The sequence below is a fragment of the Pteropus alecto genome, unplaced genomic scaffold, assembly GCF_000325575.1.
Source record: "Pteropus alecto unplaced genomic scaffold, ASM32557v1 scaffold177, whole genome shotgun sequence".
In the NCBI taxonomy this organism is placed as follows: domain Eukaryota; kingdom Metazoa; phylum Chordata; class Mammalia; order Chiroptera; family Pteropodidae; genus Pteropus; species Pteropus alecto.
The window spans coordinates 3,854,769-3,881,823 of record NW_006442207.1 but is presented as its reverse complement, the minus strand read 5'-3'; the positions used below and the strand labels follow the sequence as shown (position 1 = coordinate 3,881,823).

The 27,055-nt window shown below is 41.5% G+C and overlaps 1 protein-coding gene across 8 annotated transcripts in view; it reads right to left on the bottom strand.

Annotated features, from left to right (window-relative positions):
* ABLIM1 (actin binding LIM protein 1) overlaps nt 1–27,055 on the bottom strand; it is a 256,869-nt gene that overhangs the window by 99,632 nt on the left and 130,182 nt on the right. For all 8 annotated transcript variants that reach the window (XM_015596345.2, XM_006920840.3, XM_015596347.2 and 5 more), the window contains 2 exons: nt 14,994–15,177; nt 11,789–11,898 (listed from right to left, as the gene is read on the bottom strand). In XM_015596345.2, coding sequence (XP_015451831.1) covers nt 11,789–11,898; nt 14,994–15,177 — 294 coding nt within the window. The remainder of the gene's footprint in view (nt 1–11,788; nt 11,899–14,993; nt 15,178–27,055) is intronic.

Here is a 27,055-nt window from a genome sequence, read left to right as displayed (position 1 = left end):
GATTAGCACATAAGTTCATGGCTATACACGTGGATGAAAAATAAATAGAAACAAAATCGTTTCAGATTTAGGTTGTTATTAATAGAAAGTGGAATAAGACTTTGGAGACCCTATAAAATATTCGAGTGGTGTCCTTTTAATAGACTGTTAACTAGAGGCGCTTTGTGCCTGGCTGGGACTCAATCTAGGGAGCGTCAAGGAAAACAAAAAACAAATTTAAGTTCCAGGGTTTGGCTAACTTGAGGTCTTGAATTTAATGACATTATATTTTGTCATTCAACTGTTCCTCGGGGCCATGGATTTCCCATAATCTCGTGTGATAAAATGGAGAAGGTAGAATGCTGGAGAACAGCTGTTCTGTCCAAAAGAGAGAGGAAGAAGGGACAGAGAGCAGAGTGACCCGAATGTGGGTCGGATTCTGTTCGGTTAACAAGCTGCCTTCGACGCAAGCCTTCAACACATGTCAGATCAGCCTCTGATACACAGATTCCTTCATGGGAATAACTGCAGGCACGTAACGGCTGCCCACTTCCTACAGGACAGATCTCTCCTGTCTGCTAGGGTGCCCATTCTTCCACAGGGTCTAAATGTTAGTTGGCACCTGTTGTCACACTTGAACTGACCTCATGCACCTATGTTACCAGCATGGCCTGCTTTTGTAGGACCTTCAGTTTGTAAACCCATGGATTAAAAAAACAAAACAAACAAAAAAAACAACAAAAAAAACCAGACTTTCCCCAGGTTACTTCTTATAAGAGTTGGCCTAGAGGTTTAATATCTTTAAGGTATAAAGAATTTGAGTATTTGAAAACCTTTCCTTGACCAAAAAGGCACATCATTTCATAGTGATGAGAACGTTGATCTAACAAGTGGCTATTATTGAACGCTGACTTTGTTTCATCTTTGTCTGGCCTCTTCAATATTGCCAGGTTCCAAACCAGACATGCATGAGTTGACAAATTTTGACTGGTGACAGTCTATTTTCTTTTTTTAAAAAAAGTTTAAACCAAGTCATTGTAATAAGTTCACGATTTTCTTTTTTATCATGTCATAGCTGACACCCAGGTATGGGGCCACAATAAGACAGGACAGCTATTATTTTTAAAAAGTAAACTTCTGAAATGCTATATGCTGCCATTAACTAAAAAAAAAGAGATATGACATCACAAGAGAAATATTGGTGGGGGGTCTGGGAGTGGGCAGAACGTTCACGTAGGTGCAATGTATTTGCCCCTCTGTGGCAAAAGGGGTCTCGATGCTATAATTTACATCTCAAATTCACTAAAAATGGCCCAGAATTATTTTTAAAGGGTTATGTGCTGCCTGAATATGTAACCTTGAACCAGACTTTCCATAACCACTCATGTCCCTGCTTAGGTCAGTTGCTCCCTTTGCTTGATGGCCACGATGGAAATATCGCAAGCCAGAGCAGCCTCTGACCTGCTATTTTAAGGAAGGTTCTTGTTGTCTTTGGAAGACAAATACTGCACAACAAACACGTTTTCATGGGCCATAATAGCGACAGATGACCAGCATTCATCTGACATCTGCTGAAGGCAGGCCTGGCAACAGCCATTTTCCAAGTTCTCTATAATTTAATATTTGGCAAAGAATCCTCTTTTCTCCTTTTAAAGACTATATTCTGTATACTTATGGAATTTCAGTTAAGTGTATATCCTGCACACTTATAGAATTTCAATTACCTTGGTCATAATACTCATAAATATAGACCATTTATACGTTTGAAACTTCCAATTCTGATCTCTAAACCAGTGCTCGCTGAATTCTGTAAAGAGTATTAGGGATTCTCAAGGTCAAGATGCTCTGTCCTTTAATTGGTATTGGGTGTGTTTTTTTCCTGTATTCATGCCCAGGATCTGAATGGGAAGTTAGAAGGAGCCAGACGGTTTGCCTTTCCTCTCCCTTTATTGACTATGAAGTGATTAAGCAGGAATCCCACGGCTAATGCTGCTGGGCCTGAAGGCGACCATCAAAGAAATGGACTTGGTACCAACCCAGACCTACACTCTCCGAATCGAGTCTGAGAATCTCTGCTAATTACCTTTGAAGGATGGCTCTGACTGCCCACAAACATGCTACAGCGCTCAGGACTGGACTCAGTAACTGATTCCGATGGGCCAATGGAGGCTGCATTTCTCGTGGCCTGCTCGGAACAGGGTGAATGACATGGGTGCCTTGTACAGTAAGGACGTCACATATCTGAGAGTATACGTTTGTGGAGCAGAACATATGCTTTAAAAAGAATGCTGAAAACAGGTTAGGAGCCGAGAACTTTTGAACTGAGAACTGCTCAAAGACAGTATCCACTGCCTTGCGAAAGAATCTCTCGAAGAGCTGTTCTTCCATTTCTGCAAACAACAAATAAAAATAATAACACACCTGTATTTACTGGGGAGTAATAGAGATGCTTGAATGGGAAATAAAAAATGTTAGCGTAAAACATGAATATTATTTTGTCATCAGCTCCAGTTGTAGGTTTAAGATCATATCGAAGAGAACTGTGTGTGTGTGTGTGTGTGCGCGCGCGTGTGTTCACACGCACGTTTTCAGAACTATAACTAAAAGAAGAGGCTAAATGTATGGACTCAACCGTCATCCTAATAAGGACACTCACGACTTCAAACTTCCAAACTAACAATATCAAAAGCCCAGCTGGTGGAGAACAGGCCCAGCGGATCATGGCACTGCCAGCCCCGCAATGTCAGTGCCCATCTGTCCCATGTGGTTGTTCAGCATCATTTCTGATGATGCGAACATCACAAGGATTGACCCGAGACTAAAAGTAGGATTCTTTTTTGACTGAAAATGCCAGCAGCACAGCAAGAGGAAGATGAGAAGTGATGGAAACAAAGCCCAGCACCACCCAATCAGGGGGTGCTCTCAGAAGAGACTAGGTCTCATGGAAGCCTTAAGGAGATTGATATCTAACCATCATGAGTGAAAGGTCTGCCACAGTTTCAGTATGCAGGGTGTTCCTGCCGTGGCGCCACCCCAGGACAGGGCTGGTGACATCACATAGCACATGGCTCTATCAGAAACTCCTCTGTGGCCTGGAGCAGTTCTCCTTTCTGGTTACAATGTATGACCTAGACAAGCCTTGCAAACATTGTTTGATCCCTGAGCCACCCCTCAAAAGGCAATCGTTATACATATTTCCACAGGAAGACAGAACTAATGTGACCGAAGCTCAAAGCCTGAGTTCTACTTTTGATACCTTTTCTGCGCAGGGTTTGGAAACTTTGGGGTCAGACTTCTACTAGTGGGCTGTGCTCAAGTAGTCCTCTACTCAAGTTATGGCCAGCAGTGGAGGAGGAAGAGGGGGGAACAGAGGAAGGAAGAGCGGGAGAGCAAGCAAACGAGGGAGGAAGAAAGACGGGCGCCCCAGATGAAGGCTGCTACCTGCAATTGTGTGGGGCCACTTGGTGGCGTCCACGCCACAGCCTGCCACGCTATGAGCACGAGCGAACGCCAGCCCAACGGTTTCCAGGGGAGGTTTAGAAAAACTGGCAGCCACTGCTTTCAAGCGGGGTTCTAGCAAACCCCTCTTAAAATTGTACCAAGACCCGAAATAGGGACGCAAACAAATACTCATCTGTGCCTGTTCACAGCAGCACCGTTCACAATAGCCAAATAGTGGACATGACCTAAACGTCCATTAAGAGATAAATGGATAAACAAATCGTGGTCTAGCCATACAATGGAATATTATTCAGCCATTAAAAAGGAATGGAATACTGATAAACGCTGCAAGCTGGATAAACCTTGAAAACTCTGATGAGTGGAAGAAGCTGGAAACGAAAGACCACTTATGTATGACTCCACTTATATGACGTATCCGGAACAGGTAAATACATAGAAACAGGAAACAGAGCAAGGCCTGAGAGAAGGCGGGAATAGGGAGTAACTACTTATTGGGTGTGGGGTATCCTTTTGGAGTGCTGAAAATGTTTTGGAACTCGATAGAAGTGTTGGTTGTGCGACACTGTGATTGTGCCAAAATGTTCACTTTAAAGTGGTTAATTTTATGTTATGTGAACTTTCCCTTAATTAAAAAAAAATTGTACCAGGAAGCTTTATTCTTGCACTGATTACCCTAATTTAGTTATAAACTGTAACTGGTAAGGAGCTTCATAATAAATCTTTAACTGGCTATGGTCACCCAGCATCATGGGCTCCTGCCAAAAAGGAAATCATGCTTGAATTCTATGTCAGTTTCTCAGATAGAGCAGTCCTTAGCAAACATTAGCTCAGTCACTCTATTCCAAAGACAGGAAGGAGAAAAGGGGTAGAATGTCAGTTTCAGTACTTTCATCGTGTGACTAGTCACCTGATACCACATGGCTTGAGGTCATACCAAGGGCAAACTGCAGTGAGACTTCAGTCTAGAATGGGCCTTTTATTTTGTAAAATTAACCTTATGTTATTTTTAATGTACTTTGGTTTTAAAAAGGTGAAACATACATATGGTTAATTTTTTTTTTTTTCATATAGCAAACCTAATTTCCTTTTCTTCCTGTTTCCTAGCCACTCCCTTCCTCCCTGCTGGAGACAAGTACTAATAACAATTTCTTGATATCCTTCTGGGACAACTATAGGAATATATAACTACAGGTATACATAGCAGTCCTTTGAATAGCTAAATATTTACTGCTACTGAAAAATTAAAAATAAACTGAAGAATGACTTCTGTTTCAATCATTAAAATTCCAGTTTTACTGATAACTTGCTAGGTGTGGGTCTTATTACGTAAGAGGCGTAGCTAATGAAATGAAAACTGCAAACGACAAAATGCCATTAACTTTCCGTCCACTGAAAACACTTTTTATACACACTTTCACTTTTTTCCCATTACTTATACCCATTCCCTATAAATTAGAAAGTTTTCTTCCTGTCTCGTGACTGAGATAATAGATGCTCTGGTTACGTGAAAAGATGTGCCACTCTGGGGTCTTTATGCCTGACTCATAAATGTTATAGATTTCAGTCTGAAAAATCTGAATACTAATGTTCCTCTTTGCAACATACCTTGTCTCTCTGCAGTAAACCTCTGGCTACTGTGTAAATCCTAAATTCTCTCCACACCCCAATCCGTACCCAGGAGAGCAATACTAGATCTGCCACGCCAGGCTGGACCCCTGCCCCTCCAGGCCAGGGGCTGGCACTCTAAATGCCCAGAAAGGTGAGGCCTCCCTCCAAGCTCATACTCAAAGTTGGGGAAATACATTTCCTGACTTTTCTACTTAAAAACAAACAAACAAAAAACAAAAAACTTGTGATTCTGTAACCAATACATTTATCTGAAGCAATAACCTCTTCCCCTTTTATTAAATGAGAAAAGCTTATGAATAAGATATGAAAATGAAAGTTTAAATATGTCAATACACCTTTCCTCCCATGCACCCATGCAGTACCTATGCAATCTGACAAAACTTCTTCATTCAAGCAGCTGTCACAACTCAACATCGCAGCCCTGGCAGCTGAGATTTACTTCCTCAAAGGCTCTCCTGGGATGGCATCAATTCATTCACTAAATGAACATTTGTGCACTTGCTGTGTGCACAGCACTATTCATAAGGACAAAAAAAAAAAATACAGTCCTTGCTATTCAGCAGCTCATTGTCTGGTTAGAAAGATAAACATACAAAGCATTATGGCTACATGGTAATAACCGCCATCATAGAAATGCAAAGCGCAGCTTCGGCATGGACACCTGTGAGCTGGCCCTGTTGCCAAGGGGCCTAAGCAAATGCAAGGCTTTCGGCCTTTTGTGTGACACTCAAAAGAATAATTGGTTTTTGATGAGAGGACACGTGATCAAAATGTTATGGGAAAGAATATACAATTGTACATATGTCTATAGCACTTGGAGCAATATCCAGAAGAATGTACACCAAAATGTTGATGGACGTGATGATGGAATTTCAGTGATTTTTATCTCCTTTGCACTTTTCTGTAATATTTGTATTATTTTACGATGAACACTTAAACTCATTTAAAAATAGGAGACTGTTATATTAGCCCTGTTTAGAGATAGAGATGGCTTTGATTCAATTTCCAGAATGATGATCTAGGCCTTTGTGTGCTAGACCTTGTATAAGAGAGGACGACAACAAGGTCCTGATATTTAATGAATTCATTATCTTGGTGGTGGAGGTGGACACACACAGAAACAATTTAAATGAAATGGGTCATGTACCAATGTTGGTTTTGTAGTTGTGACAAATGTATCATAGTAATATATTATGGTAAGAATTTGGCTGGTGCCTGGAGCATAGTAGGTGCTCGAAGAAATGTTTGTTGGAGGCACAAATGACATCCTATAACTTTTTATGACATGGTCCTTTCATTCGTCTTCCTCATCTTTTCTCACAGCCATTACCTGTGCCCATAATAAGTGGTCTCCCTAACCCTGATCACCGATGCCAAATCACCGATTTTGCATACCACTACCGCCATTACCATCTTCATCTTTCTAGAACATTGGTCATCCTCTAACAGCTATCCTCAGGAGCTCCACGTTGCCAGACCCCTCAGGGTCTTCTGAGACCTGGCTCCACCGCCTTATCTTCCCAGTTTCCCTTCTCGGGACATGGAACGGCAGAGCCTCTGTTCTGTTTGGGTTCCCCCTGCACTGCTTTTACAAGTGTCCCCTCCACGTTTACACTGACCTCCCATGCAGTGTCTTATTTAATCTCACAGCAGCACTTGGAAGCAGCTATTTTCCGATTTTTAGACGAGGGCACTGAGGTTATGTGACTTCAAATAACTTGCCCAAGGCTCCATGGCTAGGAAAAGGCAGGACTAGGATTCAAACCAGGAACTCTGAAATGGAGAGCCCACATTCTTAACCATTATGCTATGTCCTCTGCCTTCTTTCCTTTCTGATTCTTAGTATCTCTAAGCTCAAGTTCTAGTCTCGTAACTTCCTTAAAGAACAATGATTAGTTAATATACAGATGTGCTTACTAGATGTCATGACTCTTATACTAATCCTAATACTTTACTTATAGAAATACTTATACTAATCCTTACAACAACCCATTGAGAAAGGAACTATCATGGCTTACCATTTTATAGGCAAAGAAGCAGAAACATAAAAAGATTGAGTTCTCAAGGCAACACAGCCTGTTAAGTGGTAGAACTGGGAATAGAACCGGCTATCAACCTGTCCAGAACCCATAATCTTTAGCAGTGCCCTACCAAACCTCCTCTGCCGCCCTGTCCTACAGGAAGAATGTGTCTAAAGAAGGAGGAGCAGATCTGTTTTTGGAGACCCTGCCATAAAACACATCACTGTAAGTCAGACTTCAACAATCCATGGGCTATATGGGTGGGTGTGTCCCTGCCTTCGCTGGCTTTTATATTGGTGGAAAATATCAAATGAGCAAATAAAGACAGCTGTCATCCACAGAAGAGTAAAGAGAGCAGAGTTACAAAAAGTAGGAACTGTTTACATAAAAATTCAGAAATTAATGCCTGAAGAGTAAGTTAGTATATTATAAGTATACAGCACTTTATTTACTCAGTTAACCCTACAAAGTACATATCTATCATGATCCCACTTTACAGATGGGAAAATAGAGGATGGAGAGGTAAGGGGACCGCTAAGAAGTGTTAGATAATCACTACTCCACCTATTGTTAGGTGCCTCAGCAGACAAATCCCACTCGACCGGCAAACGATTTTTTGAGAGAGAACATAAAAAGGAAAATTATCTTGCAACTCTTAAAGGCTATTGCACCAAATAGAAAAGTAAAATAATTGAGAAATTTTTCCTTCCTTTTGAAAACATGCATGTGACTCTTTATCTGAAATGATTTAAATTCAGTCCAAGTAGAGCATTTGTCCTGAGACCTGCAGGAGTTCCAATGGCAGTCAGAACGGCAATGCTATACGGAGGGGAGAGAAGAGAAGATGGGTTTGGGTGTATTTGCGTGTGGGTGTTCCTCACATCAATCCACCCAACCTACTCGCAATCAGACACTAGTCAGACGCCACTTGAAATGGAAAGAGTAATTGTAGACAGCAGCCCACTCCTGCTCAGTTACCTGAAATAGACAGGAGCCGCGTAGCAAATGACAATCCAACCTGATTCCCCATGCTCTAGGTTGTCACACACAGAGACTCCCCCTCACATGGCTCCTTAACCCAGGGAATCTGGTTCCTCAGTTACTGGCAAATACATGGACAATGGAGTGGAATTAAGCCTTAGAGGAGTGTCTGGAACCTCTGGTAGAGTCTACTGTCTTCTGGACATACATTTGTATTTCTAAAGTATGGATCAGCTAGACACAGGCAATTGATTTTTTTTTTTATTGCTAGTGGATGTAGTGTAAGTAATGTTCATTACAACCCTGTGAGGTAACTTACTATCCTCTCCATGTTATAAAAGGTTTATTGCTTATTAAATTCAAATTGCATTAGACTGGATGCAGCAAGAGTTTTAATTAATTCAGGGGCAATAATCCTTAATTGAAGTAGTTTGTTTCTATGAATAACTTCCTGATGGTTTCCATTCACCAAATCTTGCTACGACAGGGAGGCAACCGTGACAGGTAGAAAGTGCACATCCCTTGGAGGTGGGACGTGTGGACAAATCTGCAGACAAGCCAGGTCACTGCTCCAAGGCCCAGCACGGCCATCTTTGAAAATGAGAGAGTGGTCGCAATGTTGTAAAATAAATATCAGGCATGGGGGCATGACATTTGGAGCCAGAAAGCTGAGGTTTGTGTCCCAGCTCCGCCACTTACTATCTGTGCAATCTTGGGCACAATCATTTAACCTCTATGACTCTGCTTCTTCATCTGTGAAAACTACCACCCTACAGGGAATTAAATGAGTTAAAATTTTTAGAACGGTTACACAGTGCCTGATACACAAGGAGTACTATGGAAACGTTTGACAAAGAAAATAAAATAGATGTAAAGGTGAGCAGGATTATTGTAAGGTGGAAGGAAGCTCAGAGCCAAGTGCCTGTGACATCACAGGCATTTTGCTGGGAGTTCTCCCTAAATCACATGGCAGCCCCTGAACGGCCAAAATAGAAACTGCATCTCTATCTAGTAAGCTCAAACTGAGACCATTTCGTGTAAATTACTCGGCGTCTGTTGGCTACTCTTCGCTTCTCTCCCTCTTAACGCTGTCTTCACCTGCTATTCGGTGATTATGGAAAACCAGCACAGCATGTGAAATAAAATCGCGGTTCAGAGGAGCAAACTCATTTCTGAAAGAACATTTCAAAGGAAAAAGAGGATCCTGGCTCTCTGATATAGTTCATCAACGCTGTGAACTTTATCAAAGAAGAGTTTCGTTTTTTTTGCGTTTATTTAGGAAGCTTTGCTGACTTAATTTTGTTGTTGTTTTTTTTTAAATAAGAATCAAAGTCACATCAGGATAGTTTTAAAGTACAAGGCAATTCTTCGAGAATTACAAATAATGACCGTTTCTTCTAATTTTGCTCTAGTGAATTTCAGAAACTTGCTGAAAATTCTCTTACTCTAGTATTTGCGTGCCTGCCTTGCCTGGATGTTTTGCATGTGTGTCTCTACATATAAGAGCTTTCTTCTTGACAGACACCCGTATCCACATGCCCCACAAATGCTATTTGAGTACTTATCTAAATAGACAAGTACTTGTTGAGAATAACAACAAACTGATCAAAGCAGTTGCATAGAATTGGGATTTCACCCACTGGGAGCCAAGGAGAAAATATGATCTAAAAATTTGTACATAAACAATTATTATTACATCTATTATTAGATCTAAAAATTTGTACATAAACAATTATTATTACATCTATTATTACAATTAATATTTGAATATATGTTTTTTGCACTAAAATTTTTTATTATTTACGTGCATAACATGTATGTCACATAAAAATAGAAAGTATAGATAAAGCAAAAGAGATGTTTAATAAAAATTGGAATAACCATTTTGGAATAGCGGTGACCAGGAAATGGGTTCCCAAACTGCATGGATGGAGAGGGCTGGAAGCCTTTAAAAATATCCCACTTCTGCTTCTTAATCCAAACAATGAGGCATATTAGATGAAATGAAAGAGAAAGCCCCAAACCAGGAGCCCGAAGACTTGCCTCAAACCTGACCTTATTTCCGGAAAGGCTGGGTATGCCCATGGGCCTCAATTTCCCCACTTGTCAAGAAAGACAGTTGGACTGGAAGACCTGCTGAATTTGCAGAGTTTAAGGACACAGCCATTCCTATTATAGGCCTGTGGACATGATCCTCTGTCGTATCTGTCATCCTCACCTGGGACTCACGAAATCTTTTATCTTAATGAGTCTAAAGAATTCCTCGAATGTTTTTGGTAATGTTCTTTCAAAGCAAGCCTTCCTTGCTTTGGAGGTGACTATTCCCACCCCAGGTCACCTTCCCAATGACTTGCTCGGGGCAGGGTAGGCAAGACAGTGAAGGACTCAAAATCCTACTTGGGGTCTGGGACTATGTGCTGCTTTGTAGCCTCTGCTCTACCCAGGCTGGTAATAAGACCAGCAGGGCATACACATCCTGATGTTAAGGATCAAGTCGTGTTGAGTGAGATATACTACCATTTATTTTCTTCTCTCCCAATGGTCAAAATCTAATTTCTATGCAAATGATTTCGTCAGAACATTCTTATTTTTAACAGGTATCAGGATTCTTCGACTTTAACGGGAAGATTTGGAATCACTCTTATAAATTGCACAGAATTCCTCCGGAGCAGAAGTGCCTTGTCTCCTTCTTATGCGCTGAGACCAGCAGGGCTTAAAGGTATTTGTTCCAGGTTTTCCGAGGACTAGCAAAATCCACGGAAGCCAAGGCCAACCTCTAGCCCACTTCCTAATAGCCCAGGAAGCAGGCAGAAGTAGAGTTTCCATTCTTGGTGCCCATAGTTCAGAATACATCTCACTTGAAGGTTCGCTGGCCTACTCACTGTTATTTACTAGAAGAAACAGTGGCATTGGCCACTATTTTTATTTTGGGAAGGTTGGTTTTCTTTGGATTCCCACAGATTGGACAAGACCTTGTCATAAAGAATTACACATTCCGCATATGTGTAGCTTATTCTCACTCTTGTTTCAGCTGTCTCCTTAGGGGTCACCTTTTAAGAGGAGTCTCCCCCCCTAATCCCATATAAATGAAGTCCCCTTACTCTTTTTCTTCCTACTTTTTCTTCACATAATACTTTTGAACGCATTGGTCTATCTGCTCCACTAGAAAGTAAGCTTGTTGAGGGTGCTGAATTTGTTCTGGTCATGCTTACGTCACCAGTGTAAACAATACATATCGCAGGCACTCGAAAATTATCTGTCCAATGAATAAACATCAGAAACCATTCAGGTGAATAAAGAATATTTAAGGGTAAGACAGAATAAACAATTATTTAAGGAGAAGTATAAATCATCAGAGCTGCCCGAGGCACAGTGGGGACAGTTTTTTACCAATACAGAAATATCGTCAAATGCTCTCACATCGCAACCTCCATGACTAAGGGACAGCATTCCTAATTTAAAGTTTTATAATTCTTTTTCCCTCATATACTGCCAAAATGCACAGGTGAATGTCCAGTTCTATGTACGTCTTTTTGAAATGAGGAAGATCCTTCTCACTGCATGAGTTTTAGTCAAGGTTTTACGTTTTACAATTGAAAATACCTCATACAGGATGACTCTCGGCCCCAGCTAACAGAGTTTTGCAAAAAGGAAAGCACCTAAGCTACCTTTGAGCCATGAGGAACTCATGTCAACGGGTGGCTGGGGGCACTTACTGCTGGAGCAGGAGGCTTCTTTAGGGCTGGCGGACATCGGCTGGGCACAGAGTTGACAGAGGCAGTCTCTCCCATTGAATGTGACTCGGTCTCCGGGTGGAAACGGGCGCCTAGAGACAGAAAGACATTGCCCTCCAGATTATTCCAACCATTTCATTCCTTTCTTCATGCCTTCTGCTCGCTGTACTCGACGCCAATTCACTTCTTGCAGGAGCCCCGGCCAAAATGTCTTAAGTCAGCCGGCCAGCTGGATATGGTCCAAACAAATAAACGTGCCTCATTTTGAGAAGGGAGAACGCACTGCTTCTATGGGCAACCAGATAGTAAAGGGAATGATTCACCTCCACTCACTAGCGGAGGGATGTTCCAACAAGTCACTCAGCAGGGCACACCGTAACATTTTCCATTTTCCAAATGAGAAATTCTTCATGTAAAAAAAAAAAAAAACATTTTAAATGCCATAAATTCCTGTTCAAGCTTAAGGCCCTTCCCCAAGAGAACTGGTCATAGGTCAAGCATTAACTCTTTCAGTGCCCTAGACCTATGTGGTAAATTATGCTGAATTAGACTTTGTCCTGGACATCTGAATAGGTGACCTGAATGTATCACCGTGCTGGGACCCAGTCTCTTGTGGAGAAATACAACAATGCTGTAAATATCTGTTTAAAAAGTAGTATTAGCTTCTTATCAGGAAGATAATTTCCTTTCACACCAGACATCCATCAACAACAGTGCATTTTGCAAAAATACTGCCTTCTGCACGTATGTTATCAGCAGGCAGATAGCTTTTTTAAAAAAAGGTCATTAATTAAGAGCCCTATGACAGTTTCCACACCTACTTACTTGCAATTGGCCAATTTGTCGATAATCTTCATCGACATGAGTTTTTCGAATGTGTGATTGTGTCAACTGGAAATGGAAAACTCACAAGCAAAACATCCCCACACATCTGAGTCAGAGCAATAACCTAAGAAAAAAATTCAAGCTTCTTTCACGACTGCTATCCCTCCTTTAGGTTGCCCTTCGGCTGCCTAATGGTAGTAATTAACTGTAATCCACTCACAGGTCGTAAATCTAGACTTCAGTCAACTCCACAGTGCTCGCTGCCAGTCATCAAGTAGAATTTTAAACTCTTACGCCCCCAGATTTGAGAAGTTGTGAGTTGAGGTGGTCTCCTCTCCCCTCAGGGTGCTGTGTTGCTTTCCATCACTCAGATAAAACCCAGATTAAGTGACTTGCCTGGAGTGAACAGCTAGGAAGACCAGGTCATAGGCAGGTGCAGGTGACATCTGCCGACTCAGAACTTGCTCTGTGAGATGGGCCTCGGGGAGTGAAGAGTTCATAGCGCAAGCAGCACAGGTTCTTTGCGTCTGATCACGGTTCCAGGACTACAGTGAGGCCAGGAAGCACCCAGGCCACACACCAAAGAGGTTCTCGGGAGATGACCCTGGGCTGCATGACCCTGACAGTGAGAGCCCCCAGGACTCTCACTGGTCTCACCCTCGTCAAGGCCTTGCCTCTGATCTGAGCTTACATGTTTAGACTTGAATCCTATCTGGACCCATTATGGGACAAGCCGGAGTCCAGTTCTCAACGCAGGGCCCCGTCTTTTGAACTCTGAGTTTCGTTATTTCATAAACGACCCTTTTCAAGTAGTTTCCTATGTTCTCTGCCCACGCGGATTCGCTCCCTTCCGCTACTGGCACGCATGTGCGAGGTACAAAGAGAGCTGGATGTAGAATCAGAAAACCTGAGTTCCAATCTCAGCCTTGCAATGTTAACCCAGGAAAGTCTCTTAAACTCTGGGACTCGGAGTCACTTATACATGGGGACACTAATTCCTGACTGATGTCCCAGAATTGCTAAGAGGGTGAAATGAAATTCTACACGAATGCATCTGTCAACTGTGAAGGAGGCCTCCAATTCAGGTAGAATTACAGTCACTCGGCAGCTGTAGCGGCTGTAGCAACAATGAGCACCTCCTGCTGGCTCAAATGTCCAAGGACAGAGCCATTGCCCATACATGTTTGTCCACTGCTACTGGCTTTGAAACAATAATCTCTCAGGGCCAAGGTCAGGAGGGAGGGCTGTTGGAATTCATCTGGGCCAGGGCCTACAACCTGGCTGAGTCACATCACATTTGGGAACCCTCCAGAAACTATTAAATAAGCATGAGAGTTTTGGGGGAGAGAAGTCTAGAAATGGATATTTTTTAAAAAGACACTCCCCCAAAAGAGTCCAGTGATCATCCAGCTTTGGGGAACCGTTCGTATCTAGTCCGCAGCCTCTCATTTTACAGACGAGACAACCGCCTTGGAAAAGTTAATTTTGTAAGTCTCAAGTCAGCATGGGATAGAGCAGGACCTTAGGTCTCCTGAACACCAGCCCAGAGCTTTGAATCAACCCGAAACAGGACAGGTCAGAAACTCTGGTTTTGATTAAATATGAGAAAATTTTCATCTTGTTAATGCAAAATGTTAAATTATGATTTTAAAAAATGTATTGACAAATGGGCTAATCACTATAACAATTATTAAAATAATTACATTATGAATATTTCCTCCATATTATGATTCATCTATCAGTATCGCCTTGTTAATTAATTACATTAAATTAAATGTACCCTTCTCGAGTTTATACCTCTCTGGCCCAGAAACATGAAATGCTGAAAAAGAAAACAAAACACCTTCTCTGAACTGCAGCTTTTAGAAAGGCAGAACACCATGGAGCCTAGAACAATCACTGTCATTCCAACAGCCATGGGATTGGCTGATTAAACTGATCAATAAAAGCTGGTGAATCTCCTCATTACAGGAATCAATCCCAATTTAAGTTCTATAATGTGTAGCACTCAAAGCACAGCAATAAATGCACAGCTTCCCACTCCTTGTTCACCTCCAAATAAGCTTTATCTTGTGAAGCAGTCACGCCCTTTCCTCCCAATGTTTCATTGCTCAAAAGGTTTCGCATCTAGAGCTGCTCTCAGACTTGCTTTCAGACCACTTAACATCAGTCATCTTATTGAATGGAGGACATCATAAATTACTTTTTGACTAAGGCTGATAATACAGTAGAAAGATAAAGAAAACTAAGGACACATAAGAAAAGAATAGTTTAAGACTAAGTACAACTCAAGACTAAAGGTGTACATCCCAAGCTTTGACAGCAGAAGCCAGCATTTCTCCGTTGGGAAGCCCTCACTTACTTGCAGATAGTACAAGCAAAGCAGTTGGGGTGGTAGGTCTTGCCCAGGGCAGTCACCACCTCTCCTTCCACGAACTCCCCACATCCGTGGCAGCGTGTCCCATACATCCGCTGGTAGTCCAGGGTGCAAAGATACTCCCCGTTCTTTATGAAGAAGCCACCTTGCGCCAGGTCACAGCCACACACTGTAGAAAGACAAGTTCACATCTGGTCATCATCTGCCAAGCTGCTGGGCAGCAGCTGCCTTCCACTGCATGCTGTTAACTTACTCTGTGATCTCAGTGGTTAGGGGAGGGGACTGGCACAAAGAGCTATTTATTGTTGGGCTCTGATTTCTCTCTTGCCTCCCTCCCCTTTTGTTTCCCTTCCCTTGGGAGCTATGCAATATCTCATACAAGTAAAATCCACTGGCCAGGTCTCAATGACTTTTGTGGTATGTCTAAGATGCAGAGATAATCAAATAGTCTTTGATGGAAAGCTACCCATGGTTCAGGCTGTCTCAAATATGAACAAGGCGGTCGCTGGCAGTGCTATTTAGGAAAGGTAGCCATTGCTTGCCTACATAACTGCTTGGTTTGGGCCAACATTGTTACTGAACTGAGTAATAAATTCCCACTATACCAAAAGCAGTAGCCGAAATGTCCAATGTCTATTTTTTCACACTCTGGAAATACTCTCCCCGTAGCTATGAAAAATTCAGATGTTTAATTTTCTCTTTGTGCAGTAAATAGGATAAGCCAATTATTTATATATTATAGAGAGACAGAGACAAAAATGAACAGAGCAAAAGAGGAAAGAAAAGGGAACTTGTCCAAGATAAAATTGTCGTTCAGGACCTCAGTGCATGCAAAAGAGGATGCTTTTGTTGTGTCTGTATTTTGGTGCTTCTTTCTGAACTGTGCGGCTTTGGATGATGGAGATGGTTCAGAGAAGATGGTCCTGGGATGCCTGGGGCTTGGGCCTGTTCTCTGACAAGGCCAGAGGAGGGCACAGCCACTTGTCCAAAAATGAAGCCTAATGTAGCCCCTGAGCGTAAGGATTTTTACTGCCAAAGGGCTGGGAAGCAGCAGCTAAAGCTGGAAACTCTCGATCCCCGGCGTTGGGTGGCTCCTAGACAGTCAAGGATCTTAGGCAAAGGAGCCAGGAGGATTCTTCTTGATTATTCCCGCAAGCGGCTGGAATCAGCCCTCAGTGGGGGCTGAGAGGAGGTGAGTTCAATTACTAAGTTGCTTGGCTAAAGACCTACTAAAACTCTTTCAAGTTTCTTCTGATTAGTTCCCATGACTCGTTAATGCACCTAGATGAACCAGTATTGATTACAGTAAGATTCTGACTGAGGCAACTACTCCCCCGCCCTCAGTAAGCGGTCTTAACTAATTCTATTGAAGATATTCAAGGTGACACAGAATCTATAAACTAGCTTCCACTGTGGATTCGTCAGTCTTCGTTTAGATCCACACTCCAAAGCTATGACCTCGTTCTTTACAATTTACAATCAAGTAACCCAAGATGATGGCCTGAGTCCATCACGCCTGAAAATGACCACCCTATAAATACTACTGTGATCACATTACCTGGAAAACAGCTCATTCGCCACCTGCTGCCTCCTCTAACCTGCCAGCACCCCCACTGTTCTCACACCTGCTTCTTCCTTACGCATGGGTCCTGCAGGTTGAGGGAACGAATGCAAGAACAGACTAACCTCCCTGAGACTGCAAATTCTTTCAACAGCAACAACCACAGTCCTGGGGGGTCACAGAACACCTGAGAGACTTTTCTCCAATATTCTCCTATGTACATATCTTATTTTCCCACACACTGACAAAGTGCTTTATGGGTAAGAGTCCTTGTCTTCACTTCTTTAGATTCTTCTTCGGGAACCTTCAACCACGGTATCTAAGGTAATACTGGGAACACAATTTTTGAATTAAGTTGACTCCAGCCTCAAACTTGGCGAGTTCCCCCAGATTTCAACCCTTCATGACATCGGCAGTTCTGATGACCCACTTGCTCTTCCAATCTTGGGTATTTCTCACAGCCATGAGAAGTGACAAATTAATGTGTTTGGGCTACTAGTAATTCCCTTTATTCTTTCCTCCATTCACCTACAGTATGTTTTAAAATGTACGGATCCTTATAAAAAGATCTGGTGGCAATGGGGTAATTTTAGGCTAATACAGATTGTGGACACAGCTTCAAAACTAAGTGTTTTATAAATTTCTTGTATTTGCTGCTTCCTTAGGTGAAGGCTTTTTAGTTTACGTGGTTTTTGCAAAATTGACACACGCTCTCCTTTATTAATAAAGTCCTAGTTTATCTGAACCTAATGTAGCCAGAAAAAAAAAAAAAGACTTTGTAACTACTGTTGGGAGAAGTCAAATGCCATTATACTCTGCCCCTTTGCAATTTAATTTGGTCTAGTCCTTAAATTCAAAGCAGTAGCCCATATGGCTTACCAAATTGTATTGTTTCTGGTCTTTTATACACAGGAAAACCAGCATTTGAAGAAAGACTCACAGAGGCAGGGTCATGAAAGGCATATATAAGCAGTGAGAAGGAAAGTCCATGCTGCCGATGCCTAAGATATTTAGCATTATTATATTTCCTAAGAACGGACTGGCTGTGACACAATTTCAGACTCTTCCCTCTTTGCTGCTCTAGGCTTTCCTTGCCCGTTCCTCCTCCTCCTGCTCCTCTGACCACAACTTCTCAGTCTCCTCAGCCAGGCCCCCACCATCTCCTTCTCCTACGATCTGCAGCCCCCTGGGAACAGATCTCACCCATTCTCAGTTTCAACTATGACTTTGTGCAAAGGATCAATGTCTCTATCTGTGATGCCTTTCTCGAGGTTTAGACCCCACCTTTTAGCTGTCCCGTAGGCACAGACAGCATCTCAAATCTGGCATTTAAAAAAAAACCACCACCCTATCCTTTCAGCTTCTCTGTCATCCCCTCTATAACCTTCTGCTATTCTTCTTCTATCCTCTCTTTTAATAGAATGGTAGCACTGTTCATTCTGTCATTCTTACACCGAAATTTTCGATTGGCCCCTAAATCGAATCCATTTTCTCCATTTTCTCCACAAAACGTGTCTTTGATCATTCATTCCCTCCTCCACCTTCTCGCCATCACTACTCAGATCCCAGCCTGCAGCATCACTCTTCTATAGCAAAACAACTTTATTATAACAGAGAGAGAGAGAGAGAGAGAGAGAGAGAAGAGAAAGAAAGAAAGGAAAGAAAGAAAGAAAGAAAGAAAGAAAGCAAGCAAGCAAGCAAGCAAGCAAGCAAGCAAGCAAGCAAGCAAGCAAGCAAGCAAGCAAGCAAGCAAGCAAGCAAGCAAGCAAGCAAGCAAGCAAGCAAGCAAGCAAGCAAGCAAGCAAGCAAGCAAGCAAGCAAGCAAGCAAGCAAGCAAGCAAGCAAGCAAGCAAGCAAGCAAACCTCCCCCTAAACATGGAAACAAACTGAATTTCCATCAGTAGAGCAATAGTTAAATAAATTACAGTATGTACGGTCTATGGAGCTAGTATTAAAGAGGGTAGATTAGATCAATATCTACCACCCAGAGGCCTGTCCATGATGTATCGTTAACAGAAAGGAACAAATGTCACAGAGTAAAGAATTTTAATAATCCTATTTTTGAAAAGTCTGCTTATGTTTTTATGGACAAGGAAATGTGAGTAAACACAAATGTAGGGTTATTAAATTGGTTATCTCAAGAGGATGAAGAATGAATGTTTCTTCATGTACCTACGTGTCAGCTCACTTTTTAAAAATGTGTAACCGTGGTAAAATAAACACAGCATAAAATTTACCGTTGTAACCAATTTTAAGTGTACGGCTTGGTGGCCCTAAGTGCATTCACCTTGTTATGCTACCGACACCATCGTCCATCCACAGAACATTTTTCGTCTTGCAAAACTGAAACTCTATACCCATTAACCAATAACTCCCCATTGCCTCTTTTCCCCAGCCTCTGGCAAGCACCATTCTACTGTGTCTCCCTGAATTTGACTACTTGGGTACCTCATATAAGTGGAAGCTCACTTTAATAATCAGATGTTAAGAAAAATTATCCAAAACTTGTAAAGGAGGTAAGGGAGAGAAGCGTGTTCTTGCAACATCAGAGTGGGGTATGAACAGCTCACACAAGGATGATCTCATTACCCAGAGGGGCTGGATCTGGGTTGGATGGGTTCTTTACCACTGACTGAAGGCCCAGAGTTTGAAAGTTAATGGTAATTTAAAGACTCCTGCCCACTAGAGATGCAGAGGATTTCCATCCTGTTTTACTGTCTTGTTGGACCGCTCATCAGTTTATACCTAACCCTGGCATCTTATCCCGACGCACTTTCCTGAATGCCTTTCCAGCTCATTCTTTCAGTTCTCCTCCAAACCAGCTTTAACATCCTGCTGGCTCCCTCATTAACGAGTTGCATAAATCTTTGATACATGTTCGTTCTATACCTGCATGAGTATTATATATTTAACTTTTGAAAAAAATGCTTTGACAAAGGGGTTACTCTTTTTAACCAAAAATATCTAACAGTGAACATTTAAAAGATTTTTTTTTTTAAGGCTCTGGTCTGTTTTATATTAACAGCTTAGGGAATAGTTTTAACTGATGGTACAAAGCACAACTTTCACATCCAAATGATCACAAAACCTCAATTACCAAGGTCAAACTTCAGTAGATTTTTAGATTTTAAAAAATAGTTAGATTTTTAAGGTAGGGTGTTCATTTTGTCTTTGCTTTATTTGAAAATTAACATGCCCAAGGAAAGACATAGATTCCTTTTATTTAAAAAAAAAAAAAATAGAGCTGCCAGTGAAAGAGATGAATTGCTTTCTTCTCGATGATAAATTATTTAAAACATTCCCTACTCAAGGCCCCTCTGAACCTTGATGCTTTGCCATCACGAAGGCACGGCTACGAACAGCCCTACGCCTTGTAGATGTTAGTTTCTTGAATTCATTCTCTGCGAGCCACCAAATACTATTAACTAGTTAAGTAGGAATGTGTACATCTAAGCGATTTTATATAAAAGTTGTAAAATTAGTAACAGGCACATTTCAAAATCTTGAATCCTAAAAAAAAAAAAAAAGTTGTTGCCTGTGTTATAAAAATACCATGGAACAGGAGGGGAACAAAGTATGGAGGCGTCAAATAAGGGTGAAAACAGAACAGTATTTTAGGGGCATGAACAGTGCTGCAGTAGCAACTATTTCTTCAACCTTCTAAAAACAGCAGTTAACATTTTATGTTGCAACTAATTCATGTCAGTGACATTCCATCTGCCTGTCGAGTAGTTCATACTGCCAAAAATTTAGGAGAACAGGTGATACTTACAACTCTGCCCAAAGGTGGGTTTGGGGGTAAAACGTGAAAGACATTTATTTATTTATTTATTTTTCATTCATATCAGTAGACTGAACGTCCCTGATGGGTGGCCACGCTCGTTTGAGTTTTAATCAGTTCATACCAGCAAGAGAGGTAGGGAGGGAGGGGTGTTAAGCAAATGTGATCGATGTTTTCAGTTTAGTTTTGAGCAACATGATGTTTTAACAGGGGGCCAGGAGCCCGAGGTGGCTCCTTTCTTCTCTTTTCTAGGGTAGGTGCCCGTTTTTCGGTCTGGCACTCTGCCAGCCAGTCGGCCCATCACAGAGAAGTGGAGGCCTGCATGACTGGAACGAGGGTCATACCGGTTCATTTCTTGTCATAAGGGCCCTGGGCTCTAGAGGTGCCGCTCCACCCTGCCTGGGCCAGCACCATCCGGGCCTCCACGTGGGTCCCCAGGCTCTGAGCTGGCGGTGGCACAGGCGCAGGGCGTGGGGCTCTGAAACGCTCACTGACACATTAGCACTGTGATTATCAAACACTTCCCATCCTCTTGCTCCATCCTGTACTCCAACTAAACGTTAAAGAACTTCATTTCATCTGAAATGTTATTCTATTTATTTCCTCAAACTCTTTCTTCACAGGAAATACAAAGGCAGACTTTGACAGAGTGTCTTCCCAAACCACCAGCAACTCCATCAGGGTGTAGATCTTACTGAATCAGTTTTTGCTCTGAAGCCCAGAACAGTGTGTTTGAAAGTATCATGCTCTGAAGCTCAAAAGTACTACCCGCTGTAGCCCAGAGCTCAAAATAGCTGAACAGAGACTCATAAACAATTATGTGAGGAGGCAGCTTCCCACCAGAAATAACTATTTGCTAATGTATCATCCTAGAAATAAATACTAACCCTTGAAAACCATATTGAAATAGTTTTTCACATTAACTTCTAAATGCCCATCAAAATCAATGATCATTTCTGGGAAAGAAGATGCTTAGAAGTCCAGATGGCAAATATGGGCCCCCAAAGCAATGGTTGCATTTAATTCAGAGTTCAAATTTACAAGAATAAGAGAACTGGTTGAAAGGGAATCATTTTGGAATTTCTTTTATTAGTAAAATCTTCAACCATGTAGTAAGTTTGTTTTTAACACTAGGAAAACTTGCTGTGCAAATAATATTGATTATAACCAGCTCGAATAAGAAAAACATCATCCAGAATAAGATCTCTCACACGATGTATCTTTGTTTTTGTGCCTTCTCAGATTTGGCCCATAACATGAAACAAGTATTAAAGTCTTCAATGCTAGCATAGATTACTTTAATAATCAGCAATATCAAGCACAAGGGCTGAAAATGTGCACAAGGGAGAAAAGGAAGGCTGGCCATGCCTCAGAGGACCTTGCGTACCTCAGGTAAGCCCATCTCAAACCAGACCACACGTCTGACTTTTGGGCCCACAGGCAGATTTTATTAAGCTCTATATTCCCACTGTATTGTGTTCATTTTTGTTACGACTGCCTCAGTTTTACCTATCATTTTTTCGGTCTATCTTTTAAATCATTAAAATGAATGTTTTTCTCTTCAAAAAACTAAGAATTGATCTATCACATGATCCAGCAATCCCTCTACTGGGTATTTACCCCGAAGACTTGAAAACCCACATCCAAAAAGATATTTGTGTACCGATGTTCATAGCAGCATTATTCAGTGGCCAGGACATGGAAGCAACCAAAGTTTCCTGTGATAGATGACTGGATAAAGAAGCTGTGGTACATATGGACAATGGAATATTACTCAGGCATAAGAAGAGATGAAATACTGCCATTTGCAACAACATGGATGGACCCCGAGATAATCATGCTGGGCGAAATAAGCCAGACAGAAAAAGTTGAAAATCACATGACATCACTTCTATGTGGGATATAAACCTAAAAGCAACAAACAAGCAGGACAAACAAACATAGACTCATGGACATAGACAATGGACTAGTGGTTACCAGAGGGTAGAGAAGTGGGGAGGGAGGTGGTAGATGGGATCAAAGGGGTCAAATATGTGGTGACAGAAAGAAATCTAACTGTGGGAGGTGAACGTGCAGTGTAAATATATATATGCCAGCAAGTTTACTGTTAAAGTGTACAGCTGAAACTTATTGGATTTCGTTAACCAATGTCACCATAAAAATAAATTAATTAAAAAGATAATAAATATATAACAAAAATAAATAAAATAAAATGAATGTTTTCCGAAGACAATAAAAAAATCTATATTCCCTCCAATTCCTTTCTCCTTTTCAGTCCCCAGAAAGAGCTTCGTCACGTATCTTTGCCTGTTATGAACTTTCAGGCACGAAGGAGACAGCCTCTGTGACATTGCACGTGTGTGCCCATACACTGACCCTAGAGAAAATGGACGAAGATGCAGATGCACTGCTATTTTTGCCAGAAACCACAGAAAGCAGTGAGCATGGGGTCTAGCTTCTCCCCTGCACACTCCCAAACAAGATATCGCTTTTACCTAGTGGTTCTCTTTCTCTGTTCTGCCAAATGCTTTGACTTTCTGGTTGAGGCCCCACTTCTTCCAAATGTTCATGTCATCGTTCCTGAAGACGAGCACTTTGCTCCAGTCTTCCCATCCCCCTGTCGGACGGACACCCACCTCACCTCCTGCTGACTCCATCCCTACCTGGCCTCCCTAGCTTCACTCAGATTTGACCTCCTGATGAAGCTGACAGCTTCCTCCAAGTCCTCCCAGCTCCAGTTCCTCAGGGCTCAGAATAATTATTGACATTTACGCATGCATAATATACGTTGTCTTGTACCTGATACCGCCATTGTGATTTTCTCCTTCTCTCAATGCAAGTTTACTGAAGGCAGAGATCACTTCTTACACTGTATCATTCATAATACTTAGACAGATGGCATATACTTGTCCCTTCCCGGTGATTCCATATTGCTTTAAACCAGGCTGGTGTCTCAACAGTGTGGGCGGAGCCAAGGTCCTTTGGCTCCGGCTTAAGGAAAGGGCCTTCGGGCATGACTTCCAGCCAGCAATCCTGTCTTTGCTTCTGAAAGTACCTAATTGGCATAAGACAGCGGTAACTCCACCCCTCCCAACTTCTCCAGGCTTTTAAGACTGAACTTCCTTAGCCACTGAAACTGACCCAAACTTGGCAACTCAAGAGATGACTTCAGTTCCCGGGTGCGGTGCATAGGGTCGGACAACGCTCTCTACTTTCTGTTTAGCAATCCCAAGGAGGCCCTGGTGACAGAGAATAAGGCTGTGACTGGTTGCGTGTTTTAACGATTTAAGGTGCATGAAAAGAAACTGGAATGGGATATCAGGGCAGCAACGGGAGTAATAAAAGGGCTGGGAGAGAACACTGAAGAAAAAATCAAGTAGATGGGATTGGGATCAGACCAAAGCAAAAGCGGTCAAGGTAATAATAGTCTTCGAGTGCACGGTGGTTATTTTAAGAAAATCGATAATCAGCTCTTTTCCATCTAAGGAGGATAAAATGGGGAAAAGTTTGTTTTACATGTACCAAGAGATAGAGTTTAGATAAGCTTATGGCTATAATCACAGAGGTGATTACAAATGGGAACAGGCTTCCGAAAGAGGCTGTTCCATATTCATGGTTAGGAAATGTTTATGAGAGAATAAATGGCCTTTCTATCCGGGACAGCGAGCACCCTTATCCTTTTGGATACAGACAACATGTTATTGTTACTTTCCTGACCTATATATTTAGGTCAAATCACAGGGATTATATTGCAATGAAAAGAATACCAAATTCATCATTTTACCACCATCCAAAGTTCCATTTTGGAATTGAGATATAAACAAAGAGTTAGTTCTTTTAGCATATAAATTAGATAATACAATTTTACTTTTTTAAAAAACCATCTGAACACAGAAAACCCTTAATCTTATATTCAACCCCCCAATTTTCACCCATTTTCCTCCATAAAAACCCCTGCATTTTATAAATGCACATATTCTACATGGAATGATCTTGACCTGGTAAACATCTTACAAACACTAAGATGGTAAAATAGACAGTGATCTTGGAGGCGGGATGTTTTCCCTAAGCTCCTTCACAGAACCCAACCTTTAAAGACAAATTCTTGAAAAATAGATTGCAATTCATTGACATTAGTAGAAGTTGTAACCTGAATATTTTTAGTAGTTTTAGATAAACGCTTTAAAAATAATTGTGATGTTTATGGCTCTCTTGATGACTTGACTATTACAGAGGCCAAGAGATCTTTAAAACCATCAAAAGGTAGCATTTTCCACATTTTCTACACATAGTTAAGACTTCCATTGCTAAGTGACAACAGTCTCTATTAAAATGTAATCCTATGTGAGGATTTCTGCCAATCCAATGCTACCTTGAGGGTACAGTTTACGTGACCTGATTTTTAAATTTTTCCACAGATACTCAATGTCCAGAATTCTTTTTAAAACTATTAGGTTATAAGTAACATAAAACACTAATTCCACTTTTGGAAAAGAATATAGTTACTATAATTAATGTTTAAAGTACCATCTTTCAGATGACAACGGGAATATTATGATCCCATTCATTTCTGATAGAAATTTGTTTGCCCAAATAAAGGCCAATGTCAACTCTAGCCACACCCCTGTCTTTTCTACCTACTGTCTTGAACAAGCGGCACCTACCCCTGACCACAACTAACAGGCTTCTCCGTTTCAGTCCTGGGAAAATTACATTTTCTGGAGCATCCATGTTTTATCCTATCTTGTTAATATCCCCAGATGTAGGTGATCACTACAGCCTCTGACCACTCACCTCCACCTGTCCTGCTACCAGCAATGTTTCCACTAGTGAGCATACTTCTTGCCACCAGATCACAAGTTTCAGGGGTAAGTACCATGTCATATTTACCTCTGACCCTCCATAGCCTAGCACAGTGAATGGACAGATGTTAGATGTTCCATGAACATTTCACATTTGGCCTTCATCTGAAGGCCATCAAGTGTCAAAATTTCTAGGTTGGTTTATGCAAAAATTAAGTTCCTTAAAAAAAAAAAAGTAAGTCTACTTTTTGGAATAATTAAGTCCATTTAGTTGACTTTTCTTACTAGGAGAAATTAAGTGATTATTGTGTTTTCATCCTTTATCTGTCAGCTTAAACTTCTCTTCCTGGAGAGGTGCTGGGAGTGGGGGAGGGGAGTCTTTCCTGACCACCTGCCCCTCCTCCCACCACAAATACATCAAACTCCTCCTGTGGCGAGCTCACATTGTTCATGCAAGCTCTTTCTATTTTCGCTTTATTGCACCAATTGCAGTTGTAAATCATACCTGTATGATTTTGTGAACATCTGATTAGAATCCTTTCTTAGTCCAGTCAGGCTGCTATAACAAAATACCATAGATTGGGGGTAGTTTATAAACAACAGAAATTTATTTCACATAGTTCTGGAGACTGGGGAATCCAAGATCAAGGTGCTGGCAGACTCAGTGTGTGATGAGGACTCACTTCTTAGTTCATACATGGTCATCTCCTTGCTGGGTTCTCACATGGCCAAAGTAAGGGAGCTCTTTTGGGCCTCTTTTATAAGAGCACTAACCCCATCATGAGGGCTCCACCCTCATGACCTAATCACCTCTCAAAGGCCCCACTTACCAATACCACCACACTGGGGCCTGGGTTTCAACACGTGAATTTGGAGGGAGCGCACAAAAATTCAGTCTATGGTTCATCTCTATGAATGCAGAGATTATGTCTAACTTGTATATATAAGCTGATCACATATAACTTATTTTTGAATACTTTGATACTCAAAAATATTTGTTGAATAAACAACTGTTACTGTTTATACTCAGAATTTATACTATATACTATGGATTAGCCAGTTTCATCACTAACAGTCACTTGATTTCAGTTTTCAGCTTTGAACTTGGGGGTGTGGATAAATTGTATAATAGAGAGTTCTATACCCTTGTTTCTTTTGTCCCATTTAAAATTCATAGGACACATCTGGATACCACGACTTTGTCCATCTTCATATGACCAGTCAGGTATGTTTACATGTTATATCTACTCTTTAGCTAAGCATTTCATACCTAAGTTCTACAATCAATGAAGCTGTTCTACAAACAAGCGCAATTCCTGGGAATTTCATAGGCCACAAGGACCATGATCAGAGAATCCTTATGCAGGTGGCTCTGAGCAGGCTACTGAAATACTCCTTCTTTTGTTCTTTTCATGGACCTGTACTTTTCCTCCGTCACCCGCCATCAGTTTAAGACCCATAGCCAACAAAGCAGTGGTCCTCAAATTTGGTGGGCCTAATACTTAGAGACCTGGTTGGAAATGCCGGACCTGAACCACCAAGATGCAGATCAGTGGGACTGGGGTGACACCAGGGATCTGAATCATTAACCAGCACCCAGGTTATGCTGGGGTAGGTGCTTCTCAGACTGCACTTTATAAACTCTGCCCTAAGGGGTTTTATCACCTTCCTTCAGGTAGCTTTCAAACCACATACACAGTATCTCCTGATACATCATACCTACAGAGGTTCCCCATACTTCTTATATATGTAAAATGAATAAAGAGAAACTCAAAGTTTTAGAAGCTTCCAGACATAGCAGAAAGGCTGTCACTGGTTCATGGGTACATGATAAATATTCTTTCCTAGAGAGAGTGGGACTTACCCAGTGGCCCTACACAGGCTTCCCAAGCAGATGATGGGG